Genomic DNA, 27,121 nt, shown 5'->3' on the forward strand with positions numbered 1-27,121 from the left:
ATGTTGCTTTATTACAATCTTTCCATTCATCTATATTTTTATGCATTTCAAAATAAGTTGCAGATATCTATAAACTGCACCCCAAATAATTCAGCATGATATATGATAACTGGATATTTGCTTAAGTTTCATTTTTAAGGTAAAATTTATGTAACTTTTACACAAAGTATTAAGTATATTTTTTAATGCATTTTGACAAATACGTAGCTTTGGGGCTATTTTTTATAGCCCCAACTGCTATTAAGATATGGAATATTTCCAATGCCTCAGCAAATTTCTTCCTATCTCTTCCCAGTCAATCTCCATCTCTGCTCTACACTCAGAAGTAGTCATTGTCCTCATTTCATTCACTCATTCATTCCTTAAATCAAGTTTGCCTGTTCTAGAATGTCATATAAATGGAATCATGCAGGGTTCTAGAATCATACACTATTCTGGAACTTTTCTCGAAGACTTCTTTCAGCCTACTTTGGAAGATTTATCCATGTTGTTCCTTTGTTTTTTTTTTTTTTAATTCCTGAGTTGTATTCCATTATTGGAATATACCACAATTTATCCTTTCTATAACTTTGTGAAGCTATTAGGACAGTGCTTTTGTGACCTGAGTTTTATTATTCTTCAAATTCATAAATAACAGAGATATTTTAAGTGATTTTGAACTTGTGAAGTTCTGGCCCTTCACTTTTTTTCTTGTCAAAAATCATTGAACTCAACCATTCAAATATTTTAGGTTAAGTGAATCTGAAAGATCTTCGATACACTTGTGAATTTTTAAAGCCTTCCAGCTAGTTTTCAGACTGGACTCCTATTTGACTTGGTGTTTATATTAAGATCTTGTTCCTGCATTTACATTTTGTCCCTCAGCACACTTAATAGAAATCACATATATTTTCAGGTTTTCTCGGTAAGTACAGTATTGTTGTGAAAATTGTTTGTGGATTTATAAATAAGAAAAGACAAGGATACTGTCCATGGGTATTTTTTATCTTTTCATCCTTTGAGGTAAGTTCGTCACTATTTGAAATGACTACCTGGTCTTCTTCTACACATTTATCTTCTTTTACTTTAAAGAATGATACTATAAATTTTCATGAGAATAGTTTGGTTTTGAAAAGTTGTCATAAATAAGGTATTCTTCTATTGGTCTAGAAACGTTTATGGTTGTGCTGGATAGTACATACTGGTGAATCCGCACTACCCATGCTTCAGTAACTTTGTTAATAGAGTAGCTATTAATTTTTTCATGAATTTCTTCACTTCAGTGATATTTTCATTCATAATCTTTTACATTTTTATTATCATGATCATATTGGGACTATTGTTAACCCTTTTAGTTATGTATCTGATATATTTGATTAGCACTGAGTGATTTAAATATTTACTGGAGATGTTTACTTACTATCTTTGGTTGAGCATTTTGTATTTAAAGATTGGATCACTCAGATTGATAAAACTTTTGGTAGCAATGTTGGGCTGTTTTGGCTTAAAACTAATGATGTGTTAACATGATCCCTCAGCCAGGTTGAGATGTGAAACAAATAATATTGATGTATTTGAAATGTCCACTAGATGTCACTGTTGTCCTTTAGTTGCTAGTCTGATAGCCTAATAATAAATTCAAGACCTCCTGTAGTCTTAGTTGTTCTAGTTTTTCCTAGAGTATATTTAGTCAAACTTTTTGATCTGTTTTGGGATATGTATGCCTTCATATATGATTTCTGGATTTATGTATTGAATGTATGTTTTGTATCCTGTTGCAAATTGGAGAAACTTTAAATAATACTTGGCCCACTATGAAATACTTTTAATCTAGTCTTTGCTTCTATAATATCATTTAAGTGCTGAAACATTACCCAATAGAATAAGAGCTCTTTTAGGTAGTCTCTTAATTTTATTCTAAGTGTGTTTATATTTCTGTGTAGTGACCACATAACCTCATGAGACCAGTAATACTAAATATTACCAGGTGATAATGTAAGTTGTTTTCCTGCAAAACTTAATGAACATTCTGCTTTTCTGCCATAGTTCTCACTAAGGAACCATAATTTTTGGATTTTGCTTTAAAATATTAGTGCTACCCTTTGCAGCTCGTGATATAAAGGATACTTTATCTTTTAATTATACGTCTTTATATGTGATTTTTTCTGTTTACTTTTTTTCTTTTATGAGTTAAGGAATAAGGATCTGATAGCACTTTGTTTTTTAAAGAGAGATAAACAGACTGTGATTTTATTTTCTTGTATTACTCTACAAGTTCTAAATTGTTAGTTAAAAAAACTCTGTGCTCCTATTAACTCAGATACTAAGACAAGTAATTAAAAAGTGTGAACTTTTATAAGGGTTTTAGAGCCATCATTTCATTAGTTATAGGACTGATTTAACTGAGTGGAAAATCCAACTAAATCTTTTTATATTTTTCCGTGGATGTTTGCCCACTGAGGGTGTATGTAGAATGTCCTGGGGTGTTTTAATAGGTTTTCCTTTTTTACTAGAAGTTTTGCATTCGTTTACTTGAAACACTTTAAAGATATACTTTTCATAATTTTGTTATTGATTTGAGGTAGCAACTTTTAAAAAATTATAGGTCAGATTGAAAAAAGCTGATGGCTCCCATTTGTCCAGAAATTACTCTCCCTGTCCTGTTTTGTTTCATTCAGTTATAAAGTCTGATATTACACCTAGATATTTGTTTTACCTCTGTGGAAAACTCTGCAGAGACCAAGGTTTCCCCTCCCCCCCCCTTTTTTTTTAACTATTCTAGATTGTATATTTTAGCCTGTATACTTGGGGTGGGACTTAAAATAGAAATGTTATGTAGTCTTTCTGCTTAATGCAAGCTACAAGTGCTGAATTTGGCCACATGGAATATTTTTAATACCAAAGTTGAATTTATTATGCTTTCAAAATTATCCATCTTATATAAATTGGAAACCAACAGGCTAAGAACATTTTATAAGATGTTTATAATTTACTGTTTTTATATGGGGCCATTTCTTTACAGCAATGAGAACTTACTGTTTCAGAGTCTATATCATCTTTCATAATATTTCATCTCAGTTTTGTTACTTTGTGCAGTAACTCTTACTCTGGACATTATTCAAGAAAAGTTTTCAAATAAAGAGATAGTTGTTTTACAATTTTTGAAATCATTTGTATTTTTTATCATTATATTTTGGTTTAATGTCCTTTTCCTTTATCCCGAGAAGGACTTAAAATGTGCAAAGGAAATTTTTTTGCTACAGCAAGAAATCAAAGAATATTATTATAGCTTAAAGTGACCATTTAACATTTTAGAAAACCTCTCTAGTTAATTAAGATCCAAGAAATTAAAGATCCAAGAATTAAATTTCTTTTCAGTTTGTTAGCTAGTTATTTCTATCTATTTAAAAATGATGGTGGAATTTTTTGTGCTTTTCAAAAGTATTTCTTTACTGTTTTATGAAGAAAAACTTGTTAAGGTTAAGCAGCTGTTTTCAGCAGAGGTGAAAGTTGTCCTTTGGTTCATTGTTTATATTTTGCCTCTAGGATTTGCCACAAAAGGAGAAAATATTGATGGCGAACAAAATCAAGCACCTAAGTGAATTTTAAATCTTGTTTTTGTCCTCAGATAATAGAGCGTTACCAAGTGATTTTTTTTTTTTTTTTTTTTTAAGAGGAGCCTTGAAACAAGTCTTCACTGTTAAGAGAGCTGCAGTGATATTCCCCTTTCTTCCATGTGGGTGAGCCTGCTGACTCTCTACCTTGTGTCTTAAGTCAGTAACAGGGTATGGGAATCCATATATGGTGCTTTGACAGAGTGGCTAATAAGTCAGTTCTTCTGTTAAAATAACATTTGCTAGTATAATTTGAGTTCCATTAATGTGTGTGGTAGGCTAAGAAGATGCAGACAAAGGCCCTGACCCTGTCCATTGATCTTAAAATCTGCTCATATTTACTTTCTTATGAGGGGCCTATTTTAAACAACTTGATATAAAGTGGGTCGATTTAGGCAGTATCTACAAACATAAATTAGTTTGATAACAGATTGTTTAATTTATTGGATTTTTGGAAAAAGTAGCTTTTATTGAATTTAGTCTAAAAGAAAATTTTTTTAAATTTTATAACTAACTTTAGGATATCTTTGAAATGAGTGTATTTTGGTATGATACATATAATTTTCAGGCCAGAAATGTTATCCTTTTTTATCCTTCTCTAATAATAGTGAATGAAGTTTAATCATTTTTTTATTCATGCTTGCATACATTATTTATTTCCAAAATGGAGTTGAGGTAACTATGCATTTGAGGTGCATTTTCTCTTGAAATTAAAATATGTTAAACAGCACAGTATCGTGTATTTTTAAGAGGGAAACATTATTGTACCTATTTTTTGCTTGACTACGAATTTAAACTTTACATTTGTTAAGAGCTGAAGTCTGGCATTCCCATATGAGACAGATACATGCTTTGCTCAGGAAACATTTATTTAGGGCCTGCTAAGTGCCAGGCATTTTCTCGGTGCTGGTGATGTGGCATAGACACTCACCATTTCTGCCCTTTTAAGCCCTTCAAAGTCTGGTGGAAGGGACAGGCAAGGATATCAACCATTACACTGTGGTTGTCTGCTAGTACACAGGCGCTGTGGGAAGCAGCATAGAAACAGGAGCGGTGATTCTGAAAGGTTTTCTGAAAGAGCATGGGGATATCTGAATCTTAGGGGTGAGTCAGCTTAGGGGTGAGTTTTGATTCAGTCAGGGGGTATATGTACAGGTTAAAAAAAAAAAAAAGCTCCAGGCTGGAGCTGTGAAAATGCTGGTATTCCATGTTTGGGTAGAAAAAGATCATCTACTGGAAAAGGCTGAGGGGAGAACAAAACCAAGGCAATGTGAGGTGTAAAGCTGTGGAGGGTCCCAAGTACCCTCCTCACTAGACAGGAACTGGCAGGTTTCTTCCTAGGCCTTTGTTTCCCATGTTCACAGGCATTTCTTTAATGCACTTCTGAACTAAGGTTGTTCTCGAAAGTAGTTTAATCACTCTTGGGAGTAATCATTTCTAAATTTATAAATTTGAGACTGATGAATTTGTTTTAATGACATGAATCCAATTTTTCCTATCATGGTGTTTGTGCTAGGTAAGAAGATTCTGAATTGGATTCTTGTTTTGTCTGTAGGCCTAGGGAGGCCCAGGCATACCTAGTAAACTTTGACATTGACGACATTTCGTTCAGGTACATGGTGCTGTCAGGTGCTTTTAAAGTGATCTGTTGAGGCATTATGGGAGAACTGCACTTGTTTCTTTTAGCAGAGTCACAGCCAAGGGCAAAGAACACAAAAGATCCAAAATTAAAAAGCCCTTTATTTCACCTAATGGCTGATATAATACAATAGAAAGTCACTTTACTCACAAAATCGAAAGTGACATGGTTTGAGAGATAACAGGGTTTTGACCTTTTTTGCATGAGGCAAGCCTGTGGGTGAGTGTGGGGGTCAGCAGAGCAGGGCATGCCGGCAGCTGTGAGGACAGAGCAGTGTCTAAATAGTAAAGTGGTCAAATCCATCCCTTGACGGTCACTCATGGACTTGCTGCTGACCTGTGCTGTGTGCTTCCCTTCAAAAAGGTTATCTAGGCAAAATAGGCACGTTATGGAAACAACCTAAGTGCCCAGGGTCAGAGGAGTGGATTAGAAAAATGTGGTAAATACACAGTGGAATACTACTCGGCTATAAATAAATGGTGAACTCTTGCCATTTGGGAAAACACGGAACTGGGGGGGGGGGGGTTAATGTTAAATGAAGTAAGTCCCAATGAGAAAGACAAATCCCAGATGGCTCTGCTTGTAGATGGAATATAGAGAAACAAAACAAAGGGTCAGATGACACCAAGCCATTAACAAACCCTAGAAAACTGTGAAATTGAGGCTGCGGGGGCAGCCGGGCGTTATGGGCTAGGCGGAGGCGGTGGTGCCTTGGTGGTGGGTGTGGCGGCGACGTGCATCTGAGGAGCTGTGACCCTGTGTCTTTGAGTCACACACATTGTTGTAAACTGGTGTTGCTTCAATTAAAAAAATGAATCTGGGCAGATCTGATTTTCTTAGTTTTATTTTAAATTTTGAATTGTGGTAAAAAATGCACTGCGTAAAATTTACCATATTAACCTTTTCAAGTATGCAATTCAGTGTTAAGTATATTCTCTTTGTTGTGCGACAGAGCTCCAGAACTTTTTCATCTTGCAAAACAGAACATCTGTGTCTATTAAATACCTCCTCCTCACTTCCTCTCCCCCCAGCCGCAGGCAGCTACCATTCGACTTTCTGCTTTTATGAATTTCACTACTTTTAATACCTCAAACAAGTGATTTTATGTCGTATTTGTCTTTTGATGATTGGCTTATTTCACTTAGCACAATGTCCCCAAGGTTCGTTCAGGTTGTAGCATATGACAGGATTTCTTTCCCTTTTACGACTAAATAATATTCGATGGCATGTATATTTCTCACTATGCTCCCCATCCCTCAGAGGAGAGGCAGCTGGGGCCGCACGGTCCTCTGACGCACCTCTGGTCTTCATTTGTTGGCCTCTTCGATACCTGTTCTCCTGGGTTCCCATGGTTGCATAAGTTTTTGAGTAAGTTCCCTTTCTTTTTGTAGAAATTTCAGAGTGAATCTTTATTTCTAGCAGCTAAAATGGCCCTAGTTAAAAGAACAGTAGCAGCAGTAAGAGCTGCAGCACATCTTCTGAAAATTTTGCCATGATTTAAAATATTATCTTAATTGTTTCTTATTTTATATGTGAATTAGTAGTCTCTTAAGTCTCAGAATTAAAGAGTGAGAATTTAGGAGCAGAAACTCTGGGAATAAACCCATTGATATTTCTTGAGCCATTTTTCATAAGGGAATTAAGAAAAATTACCCTACAAAGATTTGTTAGTTTTGAGGGGGTCTTTCCTCTAATGTTTGTGTTTACAGTTGATGGTAGAAAATGGAAAGAGCAGCCTAGCTAACTTGGCACCATTTTTAGAACAAATTGTCTACTTTGTAATTAGTTTAAGAATGATGATTAGCTAATTTAATGATCTGTAGCTAACCTTGATCTCTGGTGTTTAAGTAGGACAGAAGCACTAGGCAGGGGAGACCCTCAAGGAATTTCTGATGAGAAAAGAAAATTTAGATTCAGACTAAATGTTGCTATAATTTTGAAACAGTAATAGGTTAGCTATCTAATTTCATTTTTGAGTCTAAATTCTTTCATCTTGTTCAAATTAATATGGTGTTTCTAAGTAGCCATGTAGATTTTCTGTTACTTGTTTTTGATAATGAAGCCTGTAAGTTCTTGTTCTGGGTCTTATATATTCCATAGGTTCCCGTTCTTTGCCACCAAAAACTCAAAATTATTGCATAGCAACACATACCTCAGATTGAAAATAAATAATATCAAGAGAATGAGAAATCAAGCCACAGACTGGGAGAAAACATTTGCAAAAGACACATCTAATAAAGGACTATTACCCAAATGTAAAAATGTAACATACTCCCTGATTAAAAATAGGCCAAAGATCTTAATAGACTTTATCAGGAGACATGCAGATGGCATATAAAAATATGAAAAGGTGTTTCACATCTTATGCCATCAGAAAAGTGCAAGCCAAAGCAAGATATCTCTACACATCTATTAGAATGGGTGGAATCTGGAATACTGAGAGTACCCGGTGCTGGTGGGGATATGGACAGCAGGAGCCCTCATTCACTGCTGGTGAGAATGCAAAATGGTGCCGCCATGTTAGACGACAGTTTGGCAGTTTCTATAAATCAAAGCACACTATCATTGTAAACAACTATTGCCATATGACCTGGCAAACTGCTGCTTGGTATTTATTGACTTGAATGAATTGAAAACTTATATCCACACAGAATCCTGTGCACAAATGTTTATAGCAGCTCTATTTAAAACTGCAGAAACTTGGGAGCTGAACATCCTTCAGCAGGTGAATCGATTAAGCTCTGGTACATCCAGACAGTAGAATATTATTCAGCACTAAAATGAAATGAACTGTGAAGTCATGAAAAGACATGGGGAAAACTTACATGCATCTTACTAAGTGAAAGAAACCAATCTGCAAAAGCTTCGTACTTTATCATTCCAATGACATAACATTCTAGAAAAGATAAAACTGTGGAGACAGTAGAAAGATCCGGGGTTGCCAGGAGTTGGGGTTTGTAGGAGGGGTGGTGAAACACTGGATTTTCAGGCCATTGAACATACTATATGATACTGTGATGATGGATACGCATCATTCTACAAACTCAATGTATAACACCAACACTGATATCAATTATGGATTTTTGGTGATTATGACATGTCATTCTAGGGTCATATGCTGTAACAAATGCAGCACTCTAATGAAGGAGAATGATGGGAGAGTTTTGCTTGTGTATTGGGGGAGCAGAGGTGTATGGGAAAGCCCTGCACCTTTCTCTCAGTGTTGCTGGGAGTCTAAAACCAATTAAAAAAAAATTTTAAAGCGTGTGTGTGTGAGAATGTGTAAACTATATATTCTCTACCTCTCTCGCCGTCACTCAGGATAAGAAGTTTTCTTAAGGTTTTATTGGCATTGCACTCATATGAAATTAATAATTATATCACACTGGCACCTTGTTTTTCCTGCTTCTTTCCTGAGACTAGATACTTGCTGCAAGAAAAATAAGATTTCATAATAAGGAGTATCCCAGTATTTTTCCTGTAGGAAAACATCTCTGATTTCATAATAGAATTCAATAAAATTATAACAAATTTCGACCTACTAACTACTAACATGCTGTTTTGGTATATTAGCATATATATTTTTTTTGTAATTAGGAAGCCACTTTGAAAATACAGAGGTTCTGTGTAAAATATTTAGACTAAACATTATTTCACTTGAATTTTAAAAATCCCAGTAAAAATGATCTTGTATTCTCTAAGTTACTGAGTTTCAAATTTGCAGAGTTATCTTAAGTATTTGGACTCAGTTAATACGTGTGAAGTTGAGGAAAAGGTATTGTGTGATTATTTCATAATAGTGTGCTTACAGTAAATTGTTTTTCAGGCAGAACATACCAACCTTCAAGACCCTGTTTTTATTTTTCCCTCTCATTTTACTTAGTTGTAGTGAATATGGGCAGTTGATACATGTTCTTTGCATGTAATGTCTGGGTTTTTTTTTTTTTTTTTACAGTAACCATATACAATAACAACTGTGGAGATGCACTTATTTCTCTAATTGCCGTTTCTTTGAGACTGATGAATAGCCTGTTTAAAAAATATGAAATAGCCTGTTTAAAAAAATATACATCCATTTTTATTGTTCACTATGCATTATACTCATTTTAGATATAGTTTCTAAAATATCCAAACTTAATCTTAAAGCTTTATTTTCTGATTGATGTTTAATGAATTATAGCAAAGTCATAAAAAATAACTGCATTGCCAGTAGTCTTAAAAGCTTATTCTTGGCTCTTCAGACTGTTCTTCCAAAAGTTGAATTTCCTACTTGCAATTTGGGAACTGCTTGAAAGGCATGCATGTTCTTTAGCTATTATAAATATTATACTTTGGCAGCATTATTTTATAAAACTGTTTTTATAGGATTTCGCTTTAGTGTTAATCCATAGACTACATCGAAACACATTAGGAAATTTGTTATTGTAATTCTGTTAGGAATATTGTTGAAGATGTAGTTTACCGTATCATAAAGCAGCCTTGTCTGCAGATGCAGAGTTAACAGTCCCTTCAGATCTGAATTCAGGAAAAGCAGCTTGGTTTTTATTACCGACACACACACACACACATGCACGCGCGCGCACACACACCCCCACACACAAACACACCCACCCCCGATCTTCTGCTCAAGAAGGGAGTTTGAAAGATGTGAAAAACCTGCTTGCTGTGAGGGGGCAGTGGGCAGGGGGAGAAGCAGCTCAGCTTTGTTTGTCACGAAAGAGGGTTTTAGTGGCTGCACCGCAGTTAATTTGCGGATGTGATTAAATGGACTTAATGAGAGCTCTTCGGAATCCAACCTGCACTGGTAGAAGAGTCTATATACGTTGTCAGAACTAATCATGATAGCTGCTTTGCTTTGACCACCATGAGCCTGGGAGCCAAATTTGTGGCCTAGTAGACAACAGCAGAAGGGGACGATCAGTGCACGGAAATACATGTTTTATATTTATGCAGAAAGAATATAGGAATTTATACTTTATATATTTATATAAATATACATTATATATAAATTATCTATATTGTCATTCTTTGGTATATTATTAGCTGCTAGCAGCCTTTGATAGCGTCCACTAGCAGAGGGACATTTTCTGTCTTGATCACCCTCGTGCCTAAGTACCTGGCACATGGGTGTTCAGGTAATGTTTGTGCAGTTTCCCCCTGCAATCGCCCTTGCGTTTATTTATTTTAGAGATAGTGGGTGGGCGTCTGTTTTAGCTTTACTGAAGAGAAGGTCCAAGGCGAGTTCTTAAATGATTCTACTCCGGCAGTCTCACTTTCTGGCCTAAGCGTGTGGTCTTCTGACAGGGAATATAATTTACCTTGGAGAACCTAGGGGGCTCATAACATGTCTCTTATCATGGCCCGAAGGTGATAAGCTCAGCTTAAGTGTGATAAAGAGGGCACTTGAGGGAGGGAGAACTGCCTGAGAAAGGGAAAGAAATCCCTGCTTGCCTTCATTCTTCCACCTTAGTATTTGGGTAGCTGCTTCACATTTAAGATTATGAGAGATAAAAATCAAGTTAACATTTTTCTCAGCTGGTTTGTAAAATCTAGGTCTTAAATTTAGCTTTGTCCATTTATTTATTTATTTTTAAAATAGAGGCATGTTTTATTTATTTATTTGTTTGTTTTGTTTATACATGCACTGTGTACATTCAGAAGCGCAGGAGGGTGAGAGAATTCACCAGAGCGGGGAGCAGAGCAGGCAGAAGGACCGAAGTACACTGCTGAGGGGAGCAGCGGGTTGCAGGAGAGGTCTGCGCGCCATGTAGGACCCTCCTCCGGTGGCCAGGGAGCAGCCCAGGATCGAACAGGCGCCGCAGAGGTCGCCGGCAGCTTCGCAGCCCAGCGCTCAACCACTGCGCCACTGGGGAGGCCCTTAGCTTTGTCCATTTAAAAGTACCGTTTCTCAGAGGAAAATGAGTAAAGGGCATTGAGATATTCCCGCTTGTGAACGTACTTCTCTTATATGAAGAGTTACCTTGTGGTAAGAGAATTGTCTAAAGCAAATACAGAACTCCAATTTGAACTTTTCTGTTGACTGAGATCAAGATTATCAGCAGTGTGGAATTATGACTCACGAACTCCATTTAACCTGCAGTGCAGTCATTTGACACTTGATACTGCTCCCCTAGGGTCGTGTTGTACTGGCCATTGAACGCAGAGTTCTCTAACCTTGGCTCACAGGGGCAGAAACCCAGTCTGTTTCATAAGCTACAATCTGGGTTTAAAGTATTTTATTCAGAGTGGGACAGAAGGATGAGACCTAAGCCAGAGGAAAGAACATGTTTTAGATCGTCTATGCCACATGCTGCTTTAATTGTGGGTTTTGGCATCTGTCAGACTAGAGGTAGCATCTTGGTCCCATCATTCCTTTATTTTGTGAGATGGGGTGATTTCTCTGTCCTTTTTCAGCCTTTGTTTACTTACTTTCAAAATGAGGATCACAATACCTATCTTGTTTGGTGTTTGTACAGGTTAAGTGAAGTAAGCTGGATGAAAACACTGCAATACACCAGATACATAGCTGCTTCTTAGCGTAAGATTTCCCCCTGTACTTATTGCTCCTTTGGTTTGTGATGACTGCTGGCTTCATTCTTACTCATAAGGCTATATCAGTTTGGAAAGTGCTAGATAAATGTGTTTTATTTTTAAGACATGTTCTAATAATAGAGTATTTAGGATGTCTTAGATTTAGTTCCTTACTGCCAGATCTAAGCATGAACTTTTTTTAATTTAATGTTATTATTTGGCATTTCAGTGTCAGTTGTTGTCAGTTGAATTGGATAGAGCATATATCCCATGCAGCCTAACTTTTTGGTTTTTTTAAATGAGATTTCCATCTCATTGGTTAAATTTACAGATTTAATCCTTTGGAACTACAGCATCAATACCATTATTTTGTGACATTGGTAAGGGGATAGTTCAGCAATTTTAATCTTTCTGTTATAATCCAGTTAATACATAAAATCTGTTAAGGTCACATGTGGGTTTATTAGGGCCAAAATATTAGATCTTTCTTTACTAAGGTCATAATTTACTATCTTGATACTTCCTTTGGTTCTCTATTCTGTTTTTGAAATCTTTTGTGCCAGTGGGATTTATTTTAAAAAATGGATGGCTCTGAGTGCTACTTCTTAGCCCTCATGCTTTATCTGCAGGGTATAGTCTTTTAAAGTAACACAATAATTATAGCAATAAATTTAAAGACTAAGGGCATATAAATGGGCATTTAGAAATGTTACCAGTGCACATCTTAAGTGCCATGACTTTTGTCCAATATTTTCAAATTTCTATATTAATTACACAAATATTTTTTAACATCTCCCTTAAGCAGTGAATGAAACCCAGCGAGTCACTCCCGCCAATCCAAAGGCTCCCGTAGCAGTGTTATGGGTAATAATGAGTTTTAGAAATGCCAGGCATTTGCTTTTAGGGCAGTTTGGCCTAACAATTGAACAAAATGCTTCTGTTTGAAATTTGTAAAGTAAAAACAGAGGTAATCACAGTACAGTTTTGCTAGAACATATGTTAAGTTGGCCCAGTAGATCAGATAGTTTCTTTTTTTTTTTTAATTACTGTATGAAAAAGTTACCCATCTTTTAAAAAAAATCCTTCTTTGCAGAGAAATTGATACCTTGACATTTGTGCTATTAAAATAATTTTTCACCTCTTTGTGACCCAGCAAAATAGATAATACTTTTGGTTTAGAATCGGGGAATATTTGGGTGTGACAGCTTGGGTGAGTTTGTGTGTATGTGAGCGGGTAATGTATGGGTGCAAGCCTTGGTGTGGAAGATTATGTGTGCATTCACATGTGTGAGAGTGCATTTATGTTAGAAGTGATAGGAAAAAAAAGTGGAGTTTAGTCTTACTGTTAATAAAACTTTAGTGTTGATATAATTATGAGGACATCAAAACACCCTATTTCTTTCATCCATTTCCTCACTAATATCTGGATATCATTATCTTATAGAATGGTTTTGAAATTTGGCAGTGTTCTGTAGTCCAGTTATTGTAAGATACTGGGAGATGACTGGAGATCATGTGACATCTTTTAGGCTGTTGAAAGACCACAATTTGGCAAACTAGGCAGATCTGGTTTCAAATCTCAAATTTGCCACTTATTAACTGTGTGAAACTTGGAACATACTTAGCCCCTCTGTAATCTCAGGTTCCTCATACATAGTAGAACAGAGATAACAATGCCAGTTCCATTGGATTCCTGAGACAAGTAAGAGAAAGTTTAAAATTTGCTTGGTACTTATATTGTGTGTCACATAGTCAATACTCAAATGTAGAACCTCTTTTTTTAAAGATTTATTTATTTTTGAGTAGAAGAGCTGGGGTGTAGGCCAGAGGTGTGGGGAGGCAAGAAGATACCACCAGAGACAGAACAGGGAGCAGAACAGGCGGATCTACTGAAATACACCACAAAAGGGAGCAGCAGGCAAAACAGGAGAGGTCTGCTGAGCCATGTGGGTTAGCTCCCTGGCCAGGAATTGAACCCAGGCCTTGGTGGTGGTAGTGCTGGGCCCCAACCCTTAGACCACCATAGAGGCCCTAGAACTTCCTTTTATTTGTGTTTTTAAACATTAAAAAGGGCCTCTCTGGTGGTGCAGCAGGTTGAGCACAGTGCTGTGAAGCTGTCCGCAGCCTCTGCAGCACGGGTTCAATTTCTGGCTGGCCAGAGAGATTCCCACAAGGCAAGGCAGACTTCTCCTGTCGCGCCCGCTGCTCCCCTCAGCAGTGTATTTCGGTCATCTGCCTGTTCTGTTCCCTGCTCTGTCTCTGGTGAATCCTTTCACCTTCCTGTGCCTCTGTCCTGTACCCCAGCTCTTGTATAAAAATAAATCAATCTTAAAAAAAAAATTAAAAAATGACAATTTTTTTTTATATTTAAAGTAAAATATAAATTTTCACTACTGGGAGAGTAGTAGTGCTTTCTGCATCTTGGGAGAAATCTTGGTGAGAGCACTGGGTATTTATTGCTTATTAAGGGTTCTTCTACCCTTTATTTCATTGTATAAACCATATAAGCAAACATAAGCATAATAGCTGGTTATTGTTTTTAAAAAGCTTCATGTTTATGGTGAGTTTCCACAAACTGGAAATTGCTCTGTGTAATGTGTATATCATAAATAAATCAGTTCATTTTGGGGAAAATGTAGAGTTTTGATCAAATAGTATACCACCTAGGGGAAAATGACATGACTATGGTATGTTAGTAAGATAAACTTAAAATCCCATTAGATACCAGTGTTGTCATGTTTCTGAGGTTAATTGGCCGCTTTTAGTTATAGGTTATGAATGGTCCCACTTGAATAATCCGCCAAGCTATCAGGCAGAAGACCAATACTTCACAGGACTAATTGACCTTGTCAGTATAATAGAAACACTTACAAATAAAATTCTCTTTGCCAACAACATTGCAAATGAAAGCCCCAGAAGAAACTGTTATGTCCTGTAACTGTCCTGGAATGTTATGATTCAGTTAGCAGGCTGTGGGTGGAGGTGGGTCATGGTGAGTGGGAGTTGGAGGGAAGGAAACATTGGGGCAGGAAGGAGCATTTTGGAGGGAAATGAATCAGGCAAAATGTCAGAGAGAAATCTGTTTTAGACATGATTTTAACGATCCTGAATCTCTTAATAAAAGTAGTGTCTAAATGTTTTATATTTCCACCCTTCTGTATCTGAAGCCCTTTTGTGAGATCTGATAGTCATTATTGCATTGATACTGTTTGGGCACCAGTACATCCTTGAATTTCATATGCTTTTTCATGTGTGTGTGTTTTTGTTATAGGTTTAGGATTTGTGCCAGAGTGGGAGAAGAGTGCAATGTTGGGAAGAGACAGAGAACATTCTCTCCGTGGCAAATTTCAAAAATTTGTTTCTTTATTTTTTTTATTTGGTAATGATGAAAACCATGCATTTTATTATAAAGCTCCCAAAGCAATATATCCATCTAACTTACAGAAAGTAAATGTTAGTCTTTAAAGGAGAGAAAAAAAGAACTTCAGCTTAAGACTCACTTTAGGTAACATGGATCCCAGCCAGCTCTGAGACACTGTGTGGCAGATACCGGCCTTGGTTGTAATACTGCAGGAGGGTCAGGGTAACAGCCTGTGCATTTTCTTTTTAAAAAGGCATCTTTTACATTGTAAGGAAAAGACAGTTAGATTGTTAAATGGGCTTCAAAAATAGTAATAAAAAGAGATTTATAATGGAAAGAATCGATGGTATATTTCACCTAGCGTACGAAAGACAATGTGTAATAAGGGATTTTGTGGTTTTACAGCTCAGTGCATGTGTTTGAAAGCTGTTCTCTCAGCAACGTGGGTGGCAGGTTATGCTACCATATAATGTATTGTAGTTGGCTCTCCACACTTGTCAGGGTTAGTGTTCAACCATTCGGAAAATTTTCCCATTGTTCTATCATGTGAACCAAGACTAGTGTTGAATTCCCAATAACTTACAAAAAAAAAAAAAGGTTTAATTAGAAAGTTTGAAATTTGATTACATCTTATTTATTTTGATGGAGTCTTTATATTTTAATATTCTATTTATTGCAGTTATTTTTTCAGTCAGAAGGAGATACCAAAATCAGAATTTCATCTTTTTCTTTTCTAAATAGCTTTTATAGAAATTTGTGTATTGGATCTTGCCCTTTTTTCTGTATTAACACTCTATTTCCATCTTAAGCATTTCACTTTAGATGGACCATGGCTCTTGGCAGCTAGTGCATTTTCAGCAAATAATACTGTTTCTAGTAAGAGTTGCAGAGAAAAAAAAAAAACTTAGTGTGAGGTCCTTGTAAACTGAACCTTTGGAACATTACTTTATTTCTCCCCCCCTTTTGTGCTTCTTTGCTATTTGTGTAATGGTTATAAATTACGTCGTTTGAAAAGAAGAATTAAAAACATTTTGTTTTGTTATTTTTGTATTTGTTTTTTTTTCTTTACCTGTTATTTTAAAGATACATAGAGAAATAAGCAATTATAGTATTGAAATTCCATTGTGCCAGCACCTCCAGAGCATAATCCAAAAAACCCAGAAAGCCGCCTGCTGGGTTGTCTGTGGTGTGCTGTGTGAACATCAGTGTCTGCTGTTCACACGTCATTTTTTTACTGAAAGTTCCTCTTGAAATAAAGACTCTGTTTTCTGAGTGTAGCGAGACATTTGTTGGTGCTTATATTTTAAATTTGTGCAGATTTCTGTTTATAGGCTAAGTTGTCATAGATGTATATTACACAATTGTCACGGGCACATCAAGAAATAGAGAAGAGGTTGTATGTTTAAGTGCCGTAAAATAGTGAAAACTTTTAAATGAAACTATAAAGTACTGAAGGTGAGAAATGAGCTTTTGTTGAAGATATGTACAAAGGATTGATTTCAGTGCTGACTTTTGCCCTTTAAATCCATTTTATTTTTACAGTGAAGTGTATCTTGGCCGAAGAATATAAAAATATCATAAATTTGTCCTGTATTTCACTTGAAATCCAGATACTTAGATATGGTGACGTCTTGAGAATATTATCTTGTGTTATTAGACTTTTTCAAGTAATCTTAATTATGAAATATGTTAGAAAGTATGTTTATGGATCCTCAGATTAATTTTTTCATTTATAATCTTATTCACTTCATTCATTTTTACCCTCACTATGCTGCTGAGTATCAGTTAGACACACAGAGCAAACTTGCAAAATGTAGTTCAGTGTTGGCAGCCTTAACTTTTTCATGCAGACTCATAAAACATCAAAAAGAAAGTATTCACCAAAAAATATTGGAACTTTAGATTTAAGTTCCGTGAAGTAAAAACTGATGCCTGTAGTCTCCCAGGTTTATCTGAATCAGTAGACATCATTTATTGTTTTCTTAGAAACTTTACAGAAGATTAAAAATGAGTAAATATAGACATCTTTGCTGAAACTGGTTTTTTCATCAAAGTATAATTTAAAAATATATACATGTAATTTCAAGTTTGTGCTCACTCTGAATTTTACTGTTTCTTAAGCCATTGCAATGCAGTTTTACATTTCATAACAATTGTATGAACCTTTTAATTAAAATTGTTTCTTCTGATTATTAGGGTAAGATTACTGTCTATCTGGGACCAATAATTACATTTAATCAACAGATCCAGTAGAGGATGGTGCTTGCTGATCTCTCACATGTTCTCTTCAATTTGCTTCTTATTAGTTGTCTTAACCTTTCTTTCAGTCCAGTGGACGGAAGAGATTGTCATCCAAGCAAGATATATCTCACTTGTGCCTCCCGCAAAGGGAAGAAAAAGCACCAAGCCCTTATGTTAGCTTTCTGAGGGCCTCAGGCTCCCTAGTCTCCTGATTGCCACGAAGCCTAATTGCTCACAGGGCAACCTGGCGCACTGCCACTTCCCCACTGAGCTGTTTGTTGGTGCTTGTGAATGGAACAAAAATGTCTTTGCTTTTTCTGCTCAGTTGTCACTGATTGCAGTTTTAGGAAAAGTTAACGTTTTTCTCAAAATGATGGTAGTTCATGGAAGTCAGACTTTTAATATCTAATCAGATATAGCAGTTTTAGTGCTTTTAAATTCATGTGACATGAAATTTACTACTTCTTACTCCAGGATATTCATTTTGTGTAATATCACCTTAACCATTCTAGACAGATGTTCTAGATTTAGCTAAACACGTTTGAAAATAAATTATGAGGGGGTTTTGGGGGGGTTTTTTGGGTACTTTTGTGAACAAAGTCTGTTATATATGTCTTCATATGTATATGAATTATGAGGCCACTGGAAATCACAAATCTTGCAAGCAAAGGTATGTGTGGGGGGGAGGGGTCTGTTTTGGCTGTTTTAAAAACCTATTGTATATTAGGTTTTTACCTCTGCGTAGACCTGTAGCAAGAACTTCATTTGTTCCCATTGTCATGCTTTGCTCCTGTGCTCTGTAACTAATAGGAATCAATGGGTGCTGTGGGACTTTCACACAGTTGAGTTACTTTCTTCTTTTCTTCCCAGACCCTTCAGATTTCCCCATCTCTTTAAAGCCTATGTAAAATTATAGCTTTTTGATTTGTCAGTCGTCACTTGTATTTATCTCAGAGTATATTCTTTTTTTATTGCAGTCAGACATACTTTAAGAGTACTTTATTACTTTCATTAAGTAAGTTTTGGCAGGAAAATTACTATTTAATCCTGGGACCATCCTTCATAGCTCGTTGACCCCTGACAAATTACAGGTTTGCCCCACTATCCAAAAGGAGAATGTTCCTATTTGGTATGATTTGGGTCCTGGGAACATTATTATCATCAATTTATATGGAAGAATTTTTGAGCTTTCCCAGAAATGAAAAATAACCTATAAAATCATAGCAAATAGACATTCTACTTTCAAATAGTGGGGGACACCTGCATGTATCCTCTCTATGAACTTTAGATCCCTCACCTGTGAATTAGGGATGTAGCGTTGGTATGATTAAAGCAAATGGATGTTAAGTGCATGGCTCATGGTGGTAGCTCAAGAAATGGTGGCTAAAGGAGCAAAGCCTTGAAAACTGGTCATGTTTTTATACTCCATAAAAAATACACTAATACGCTTTTCTACATAATCTCATGAAATGGGGAGTTTTAGCTACATGTAATTACTGCATTTATACTTACATCTTTAGTTAATTAAGATTCAGAGCATGGGCTTTGGAGTCATCTGCTGGGGGTTGAGTTTCTGTTGCATCAGTTAAATATGAACCTTGGGACATGAGCTTCTCTGTGCTTCAGAGTTCTTGAGCATCAAATGAAGATGAGGACAATGTACCTTATAGGACTGTGTGCAGTGTACCTTGGAACTATATTGCTAATGTGTACTTCAGGTTACCTTCAACTTTTCCTTGTTTTGAGTATTTATTTACTATTAAGATTTATGTTGTTATAATGACGGTTTCCCTTTTATTTTACTGTGCCTTATGAGTTACTCCTGCTTATGAAAAATCGAAATTTGTGTATATTTGCATAAAGTTTGCTCATATTTGTTATACATACAAATTCTACTTCGTTTTTGTTTTTGGGTAAATGAACTGTGCATCACTTTGTTTTAGAGTTCTTTTAACAGTGAATCATAATTTACTTGGAATGTCAAGGACTAGGAAATAGAGAAACCTCATTAGAGCACAGTGAATTTTGCGATTGTGTGCTGGAGTTTCTGCAGTTGCTGCTTTTGTGTGCTTAGTGCTCCTGCCACAAAGTCCCTAACACCCACATAGTTTCTATGTGTGTCTCTTACCTCGTATAAGAAATAGAACTTTATGAGCATCTAAAATCTCTTCATTGCCCTGTCAAAACCTTCTACCCTTTAGAAGTAGCCACTGCCCCATTAATTATAATTATTGATACTTTCCTTAGCTTTTTCTAGTGTTAACCTGTGTATGCATCTTTAAGCAATAGTTTAGTTTCTGTTTTTGAACTCTTAAGCGGTTTAGACTTTATTGTCAGATTTCTCTCTTGCCAACTTGGTGAGTCTTAGTCTTTATCAGCAGCACTAACTTTGAATTTTTTAAGTTTAATCCTTTAAGTGCATATTTACTACATAAAACTATGTACATAGTCTAAAAGGCTGAAAGAATCACAATAGCATTTACAACACCAGCACTTCTCTTCCTGTCCCACACACTGTTCCTTCTTTTGCAGCAATCTCTCAGTTACTTTGCTCCCCTACCCCCACTTTTCTTTTAGGATTGCTTTCCTTTTTTTTTTTTTAAGCTTTTTATTTTATTTTATTTTTTAAAGATTTATTTATACAAAAACCGGGGTATGGGCCAGATGTGTGGGAGGGTGAGAGGATTCTCCAGAGACAGAGTGGGGAACAGAACAGGCAGACTGACTGAAGTACACTGCTGAGGGGAGCAGTGGGCGAGACAGGAGAGGTCTTCTGCGCCATGTGGGTTGCCCGAGGCCAGCGGGGATCGAACCGGCACTGCAGAGGCTGCGGACAGGTTCACAGCGCTGCGCTCAACCACCTGCGCCACCAGAGAGGCCCAAACTTTCTATTTTAAAATGGCGTCTATGCATGGACATCTGTGATAGATAGAGGTATATGTAATTTTACATATTATGTGTGCATGTATCTATACTTAACAAACATGATCTAGTCATATGCTACTATGAAACATCAGGATTTTTCCCTATAATCCCATTTCTTCTCTCACATGCTTCCTCTCTTCATCTTCTACTATAGTTTTTGTGGTGTTTGCAGAAATCATTGTGTACTTTTTCACTATAATGACCGTGTAAGTATTGTTTATGCCTGCATCAGGCATGTCTTGTCATATGTTTAAGTTACCTCTTTCGGCATAATTTTATTTTTCTTGAATCAATAGCTGCCTCATTTTTTCTTATTTTTTAAAGATGTTATGAATTATCAATAGATCCCTCTGTTCTCTGACAGGTCTGTGAAATATCTTTTAAAACAGTCACACATACTCTCTCAGGTCCACCTTTTTTCTTGGAAACATCCCTCTTGGGCCTGTGTCAGTGAAAATTCATCCAGAAAGGATGTGTGTGTGTGTGGGTGTCTGTCTGTCTGGGGGGTAGTTGAGTGGTGGGAAGTAATAAGGGATTTATTATAGGGATGTTAGCGAACAGTGGGTAGGACTAGGTTAAAAGAATCTGTCAGGTTAAATGAATTCTTGTTTTCATGTCTCCTGCCAGAGCTAGAGTTTCCTAGGGCAGAAAGTCAAACATGGAGATGGCTGGGAGTGGGGAATGACAGGACAAGCTGAACCCACAAGCACGAACTAGATAAACTGGAATTTGTGTCCTCACTGCCTTCAACCTTGTGATGTGAGTGACCTGTGGAAGGACTGATGTCCTCTGTCACGGAGCAAACACACACCTAGCCCCCAAGTCAGAGGTGCTGCTGGAGGACCCAGGTGACGTAGGGCACTTGCAAGCCCAGCTGCTGCCCTGTGATGTGAGGTGAGCCTGCAGGTGGTGGTGCATGTGCGCTCTGCAAAGGCACCTATCTTGACTGGACTGAACGAGCAGAATGGCTCTCTTCACCTCTGCTCTCTAAATCTTGCATGAGAATATCTCTCATTCCACCTAAACAGAAACCTGCGAGGACGGGAATCCTGGAAAGAGGTCTAGGCCCACCAAGGTGACACATTACAGAGCTACTGCAGGTGGCCCAGAGAGTGTGCCTCTGGAGGCCCTGGCTGTTGCTCTCTGAACTCCATGGCCACGTTTGTGCCGAGGCCACGCTGCCCTCTGTCTGCCTCCAGCAGGGGAGTGAGCTCAGCAGGGATGCTCGAGCAGGCTTATTCCTGGGGAGTCTTGCCTTGGCCTAGGAAGCTTCGAGATGGCCTTGCCGAACTTTCCTCGGAACCTCGCCCTAGTCTGACACATGTCCACCCAACCTCTCCTCCTTCCCGGTCTCCTTCCCCTGGGGTCAGACCTGCATTGCTGTCTGACAGCTCTTCCACACTCCCTGCACAGATGTTTCCTTTAATGAATTTTTTGTATGTCCGTCCTGGTGCCTGTTGGAAGATCCAGACTAATAGCTGTTTTCTTAGGATGTCCCTTTAACATCATCCTGGGAATTCCCTTTCACCTTCTCTTTTGATAGAACCCTCGTCTCCTCGATCCCTGATCTTCATCTTTCTTGGATTACTTCCTTTCTTGGTGGAATGCATCTTCCACATGGGAGGTAAAATTATTGAAACCTGACATGACTGAAAACTTTATTTTAATATCACCCTCGAGGGATGATTTGGCTGGGTATGGAATTTTAGTTTGGAAAGAAGTTTCCATCAGAATTTTAAGCACTTTCTCCATTGCCTCACAATTTTCAGTGTAAATGTTGAGAAATGCAGTGTAACTGTTGATTACTGATGCTTACATACTAGGCCATGCTCTGTGTGTGTGTGTATGTATGTGTGTGCGCACATGCGTGCACACACACACACATGCACACAAGCTTCCCTGATTGTGGGTGCTCAGTAATTTCCATCCATGGGGGGAACCTTCCCTTTAGTTCCGAGGGTTTCGCTTATGCTTTTTCATATTTTTCCTTTCTATGTTCTCTGTTCTCTCTTTCAAAATTCACATTCCTTAGCAGTGATTTTCCTCACTGCACCACTGATTTTCTCATTTTGTACCTCTTTTGGTTTCTTATTTTCCAAGCCAGTCATTTAACTTAATGTTTTGAAGCTTTGCTCTCAGACACACACGGCATATTGCCCCTGCCCCCTGCTTTTCAAAAGTTCATGTACCACTTTGCTTTTATGAAAAGACTATTTTCATATCTGTTTTTGCTAATTAAATCCAAAGAGGATTTTCATTTTTATAACAAAAGATGAAAAAATGGTAGTGTTCAGTGTTTTTTTTATAGCAACCATTTTAGAGGCAGCAGCATCCCAAGCTCCTTCCCTGGCAGTTGCTTCATTCAGGCTGTGAATTTATCATATTTCTGTTTGTACTATATGTTAGTGTCATTTTAGGTTTTATGTGTTATTTGGCATGGTTTGGTAGGTTAGTTTTTGGATCTGGGAATTCTCAAAAAAAAATTTTCCGTATAAATAAATGTAATTGTTTCTTTGCTTTACCCCAGTTTGGCTTATGAAAAGTTTTATGGGAAAGGTCTGCCGTTGGCTAGCTCTTGTCACCCTTACACTCAGAACTACGTGGCACTTCCAGTTTTAAAGATACCAGAGTGAATGCACTTGTTTCTGGTTGCCTTTTCCTTTCTGCGTCATGGATTTATACAGTCTTCGCATTTCTCAGTTGTTATTTTAGTTGAGTTTTGGAGTCCACTGTTTCGGAAACTGTTTTTCAAAACATTTGTAAATTAAAGTGGTGTTGCTTAAGGATTAATGAGTGATTAGATATATTTGCTGAATAGAAAGTGTATTAATTTCCAACAAATCGATGATTTTCTCTCATTGCACTTGTCAGTTTCCAGTTCCCAGGACAATGTAAGGAATTACTTTGTTGAATCAATCAACACTTTTTACTACTGGATTAGAGCTGTAATGTTTTGACACATCATTGTTTGGAAAGTTTGAGGGCAAAACACTTTATATGTGTTTCTATACTTGTGTGTTTTCTAGTGGTAAGAGAGAGTCGAGAAAAGGCATAAACCTAACTGGAATCTGAAATTAGCATTTAGGGTTCAGGCTATGGGCATTGGAAAGTGGAAGCAAGGTAACTGAGTAGAGTTATTCGCATCATTAACTGTGAGTGTTCAGATTCTGATAACTTATAAAAACACAAGCAAAATCCTGGTAAGAGAGTGGGGTAGTTTCTGAACTTGAGGCTTATAAAGAAAAATTAGAGTTAAGGAACTCAAGGTCTCAGACCCAAAATTCATGTTTACAAATATAAAAATAACCACGGAACTAGAGTATATTGAAGGCATTTGCCCCATATTAAGTGGCATACAATTAGTATTTGTCATCTCTTCGTCTTTGGGATATTTCAGAGTTTCAGATATTTCTTGCACAGTGCAGATTGATTTTTTGTGCTATTGCAGATTATATGGCTAAAATATAGGTGAAGGACCATTCCAGTTAAGGCTGAAGAAGTAAGCAGAGATGAGACCATGCAGGGCCCAGAAACCATGTTAAAGAGCATGAATTAGTCTTTGTGTAATGACATACTCATGAAAAAATTTTCAAGTTTGCACCTTTATAAAATGACTCTGCTTCTAATCAGAGCTTAGACTGGAAGAAGGGAAAAAGTAACTATGGCAAGATGTTAATAGTAATCTAACAGCAGATATTGCTTCTTGCGTACATAAGGTTTCTCCATCTTTTTTTCCTTGCCAGCAGAGACCACTTTCCTCTGCAAAAAAAAAACAGAAAGTGCCTGATACTCCATTTTTGACTTCTCAGTTAATGTGCATTGCCCTGTGATCCAGACATAGCCAATACAATCTTAACTGGCTTCCAATACACTACAGCATTTAAAAAATACTATGCAATTAAGATCGAGTCTGTCAGAAACAATGGTTAAATTTATCTAAAACATTCTACCAATAAGATGTTGAATTTAGAATTTTACTTTTACATTTTGTTCATTATTGACATTCATTTTTGTACATTTACTTGCAAAATGGACATTCCAACCAGAAGTGCTTTTCCAAATCTCTGAACTCCATGTATATTTATTATAATAATTTCCTGTTTCTGTCTAAATAATACCACACACTTGGTGGCTTAAAACCACACACATTTTTGTCCTACAGTTCTGGACATCAGAAATCCAAAATAGACCTTATAGATTTAAATCACTGTGTCAGCAAGCTGCATTCTTTTCTGGAAATTCTGGAGGGGAGTTCCTGCATAGAGAGGCTGCCCTCTTTCCTTGCCTTGTGATCATGTAATTCAAACCTTTGATCCTGTCATCATATCTCCTCCTCTGTCTCTCCTGCCTTCCTCTTATCAGGACCTTTGATGTTACATTGGGCCCACTCTCATAATTTAGGATACTCTTCCCATTTCAGGATCTTTAATTTGATCACATCTGCAAAGTTCCTTTTGCCTTGCAAGTTCACATATTCATAGGTTCTAGGGGAAGACATGGACATCTTCCAGGGGCCCATTATTTTGCCTACCCCATCTTTTATTTGGAATAATTTAGTGTCAGAGCTGGAAGGAACATTGAGTGATGGGGGGATAGGAGTGCAAATTCCCCCCTCCACCCAGTTGAAAATTCATGTATAGCACTGACTCCCCTAAAAGTTAATGATTTGTGTGCTGTTAATGAGAAACCTTACCAATAACAAACAGTTGATTAACACATATTTTGTGTTTTATATGTATTATATACTGTATTATAATAAAATAAGATAGAAAAAAGAAAGTATTACTAAGAAAAACAAAGGAAGAGAAAATACATTTACAATACTTTACCTTCTATACCATAAGTTATTTTGTCTGTTTACAAGAAAATCTGCTCTAAGTGAACCTGCGTAGTACAAGCCTGTGGTGGTCACAGTCACTTGTTTTTTTTCCTACTTGAAGAAACAATGAAGCCAGAGGTTGTTTCTCTGCCATTTAAGTTTTTTTTTTTTTTTTAAATAAGGAACAAGCCTAGATTATGCTCTGTATGTTCAACTATACTTAGAACAATACCTTGAACATTTTAAGTACTTAATAACTATTTGTTGCCTGAATGAATAGAAGGTTATTTTATAGAAACCAGATATATCTGGTATCTGACTCACTCATTTTAAATTAGTGCTAATGGAAGTTTATAAAAAGTCTCTAAAAATAAAATATCACGAGGAGTTAGAGATTCATTTATTTTTATATTTGTAGTTAAAAGGAGGAAATCATATTGTTGTAAAAATAACTACCTTTTAAAAGATTTGGTTTTCTTTCTCTTAATCTATTTCTACTTCTCTATAAAAAATGAAATAAGGAAGGAGAGAAGAAGAAACATTGAGAAAGATTGAGATAAAAGGAAGAAGAAAAAAAGGAAGTAAAGAAGGAGGGAGAGAAGGAAAAAGATATAGTGATGTTCACTGAGTTGCTTTCTAGACGTGCCTCATGGAGTTCAGATTTTGTTTTTTTTCCTCACCATTGCCTTTTGCCTATGTTGATAAGATGAACCAGTAGTTCTTTTGATAATTATCTTAATTATATAAGAAATTAATATATCTTTATAATAAGATTATTCTCTTAATAAAGAATCAATATTCTTTTAAAATCTGTAACTTTGGGAAAATTTTTAGAAACCTAGGTCTCCCTTTTGACTTAAAATTTTCCTTTCATTGGTAAGAAAGGACAGTTTGGACTCTTGATTAAAATAAAATTAAAACGTAAAAATTTATCTGTCATTTCTTATGAAAAACATTAAAAATACAGATTTTAGGTTTAGATCATCATACATACTATTTGCCAAGGCAAAGAACTTTTAATAAGCATCAAAAGCATAATGACTGATTTTATTGTATTACTATTCTTATAATTTATGTAGAATCTGGTTTATTATTATATGAATTTGGATGTTTTAAATGTGGTCCTTGAAATAAAATAGACCAGAAATAGAATGCTAAATTCTTTTCCTATATGTATTATGATGATTTTCCACGGCTATTTAGACACATCTAATTCTAAGGTTGTATATTACACAAGTTTCTGTGAACACTAAGACTACATATATCTGTTTTGTGTACTAAGAGGGTACATGTAAATTGTTTAACAGTTGTATAATGGACCATAATAAAGTACTCAGTAACTGGTAGTGGCTATTAATCCTATTTCTCAGTGAGCAAAATGTTATTTTAAAGCCACCTTCCGAGTACTTTTGCTATTATGGATTACATTCATTGAGTGAAGCATAATCTGACTTTTCTTTTCTTGGCAGCAACTTGAATTGGTGGAACCAAGTGGCTGGATTCACGTTCCCTTAACCGATAATCATAAGAAGCCAACGCGCACGTTCATGATACAGATTGCTGTTCTGGCTAATCACCAGAATGGGAGAGACACCCACATGAGGCAGATTAAAATATACACACCTGTGGAAGAAAGCTCCATTGGTAAATTTCCTAGATGTACAACTATTGATTTCATGATGTACCGTTCAATAAGGTGACCTTAAAACTGATCAAAAGTCATTAAAGATCTTTATTTTATCTTGTCAGCATATCTTATATCATATATGATATCCTTACTGGAAAAACATCAGTTATTTTGCAATTTTGTATGCTTTTCAAAGTATTTTATTGTAACTTTGATAAATAAATTTTGGGTCTAGTTACTATCTTTATTTTCTTTATCACATAATAAAACTCACCTATGTTGCATTACTAAAATAGATTTGAAACCAACCATTAAATTTTTCATCATAAGAAAATCAATTGAACTGAAAACTTTAAGGTATACACCATATTTTATTAACCAGGTG

At 36.4% G+C, this 27,121-nt stretch overlaps 1 protein-coding gene across 2 annotated transcripts in view; it reads left to right on the forward strand.

Moving 5' to 3' along the window:
- Positions 1-26,809, forward strand: part of ANAPC10 (anaphase promoting complex subunit 10) — a gene marked incomplete at both ends in the record, with an annotated part of 39,652 nt that extends 12,843 nt beyond the window's left edge. The window contains one exon of one of the 2 annotated variants that reach the window (XM_084245845.1): positions 26,579-26,809. In XM_084245845.1, the coding sequence (XP_084101971.1) occupies positions 26,579-26,809 (231 nt within the window). The remainder of the gene's footprint in view (positions 1-26,578) is intronic. The other variant, XM_084245846.1, reaches the window with a different exon arrangement.
- Positions 26,810-27,121: the final 312 nt, after the last annotated feature.

This window comes from Talpa europaea (assembly GCF_964194135.1).
Source record: "Talpa europaea genome assembly, chromosome: 10".
NCBI classification, from domain to species: Eukaryota; Metazoa; Chordata; class Mammalia; order Eulipotyphla; family Talpidae; genus Talpa; species Talpa europaea.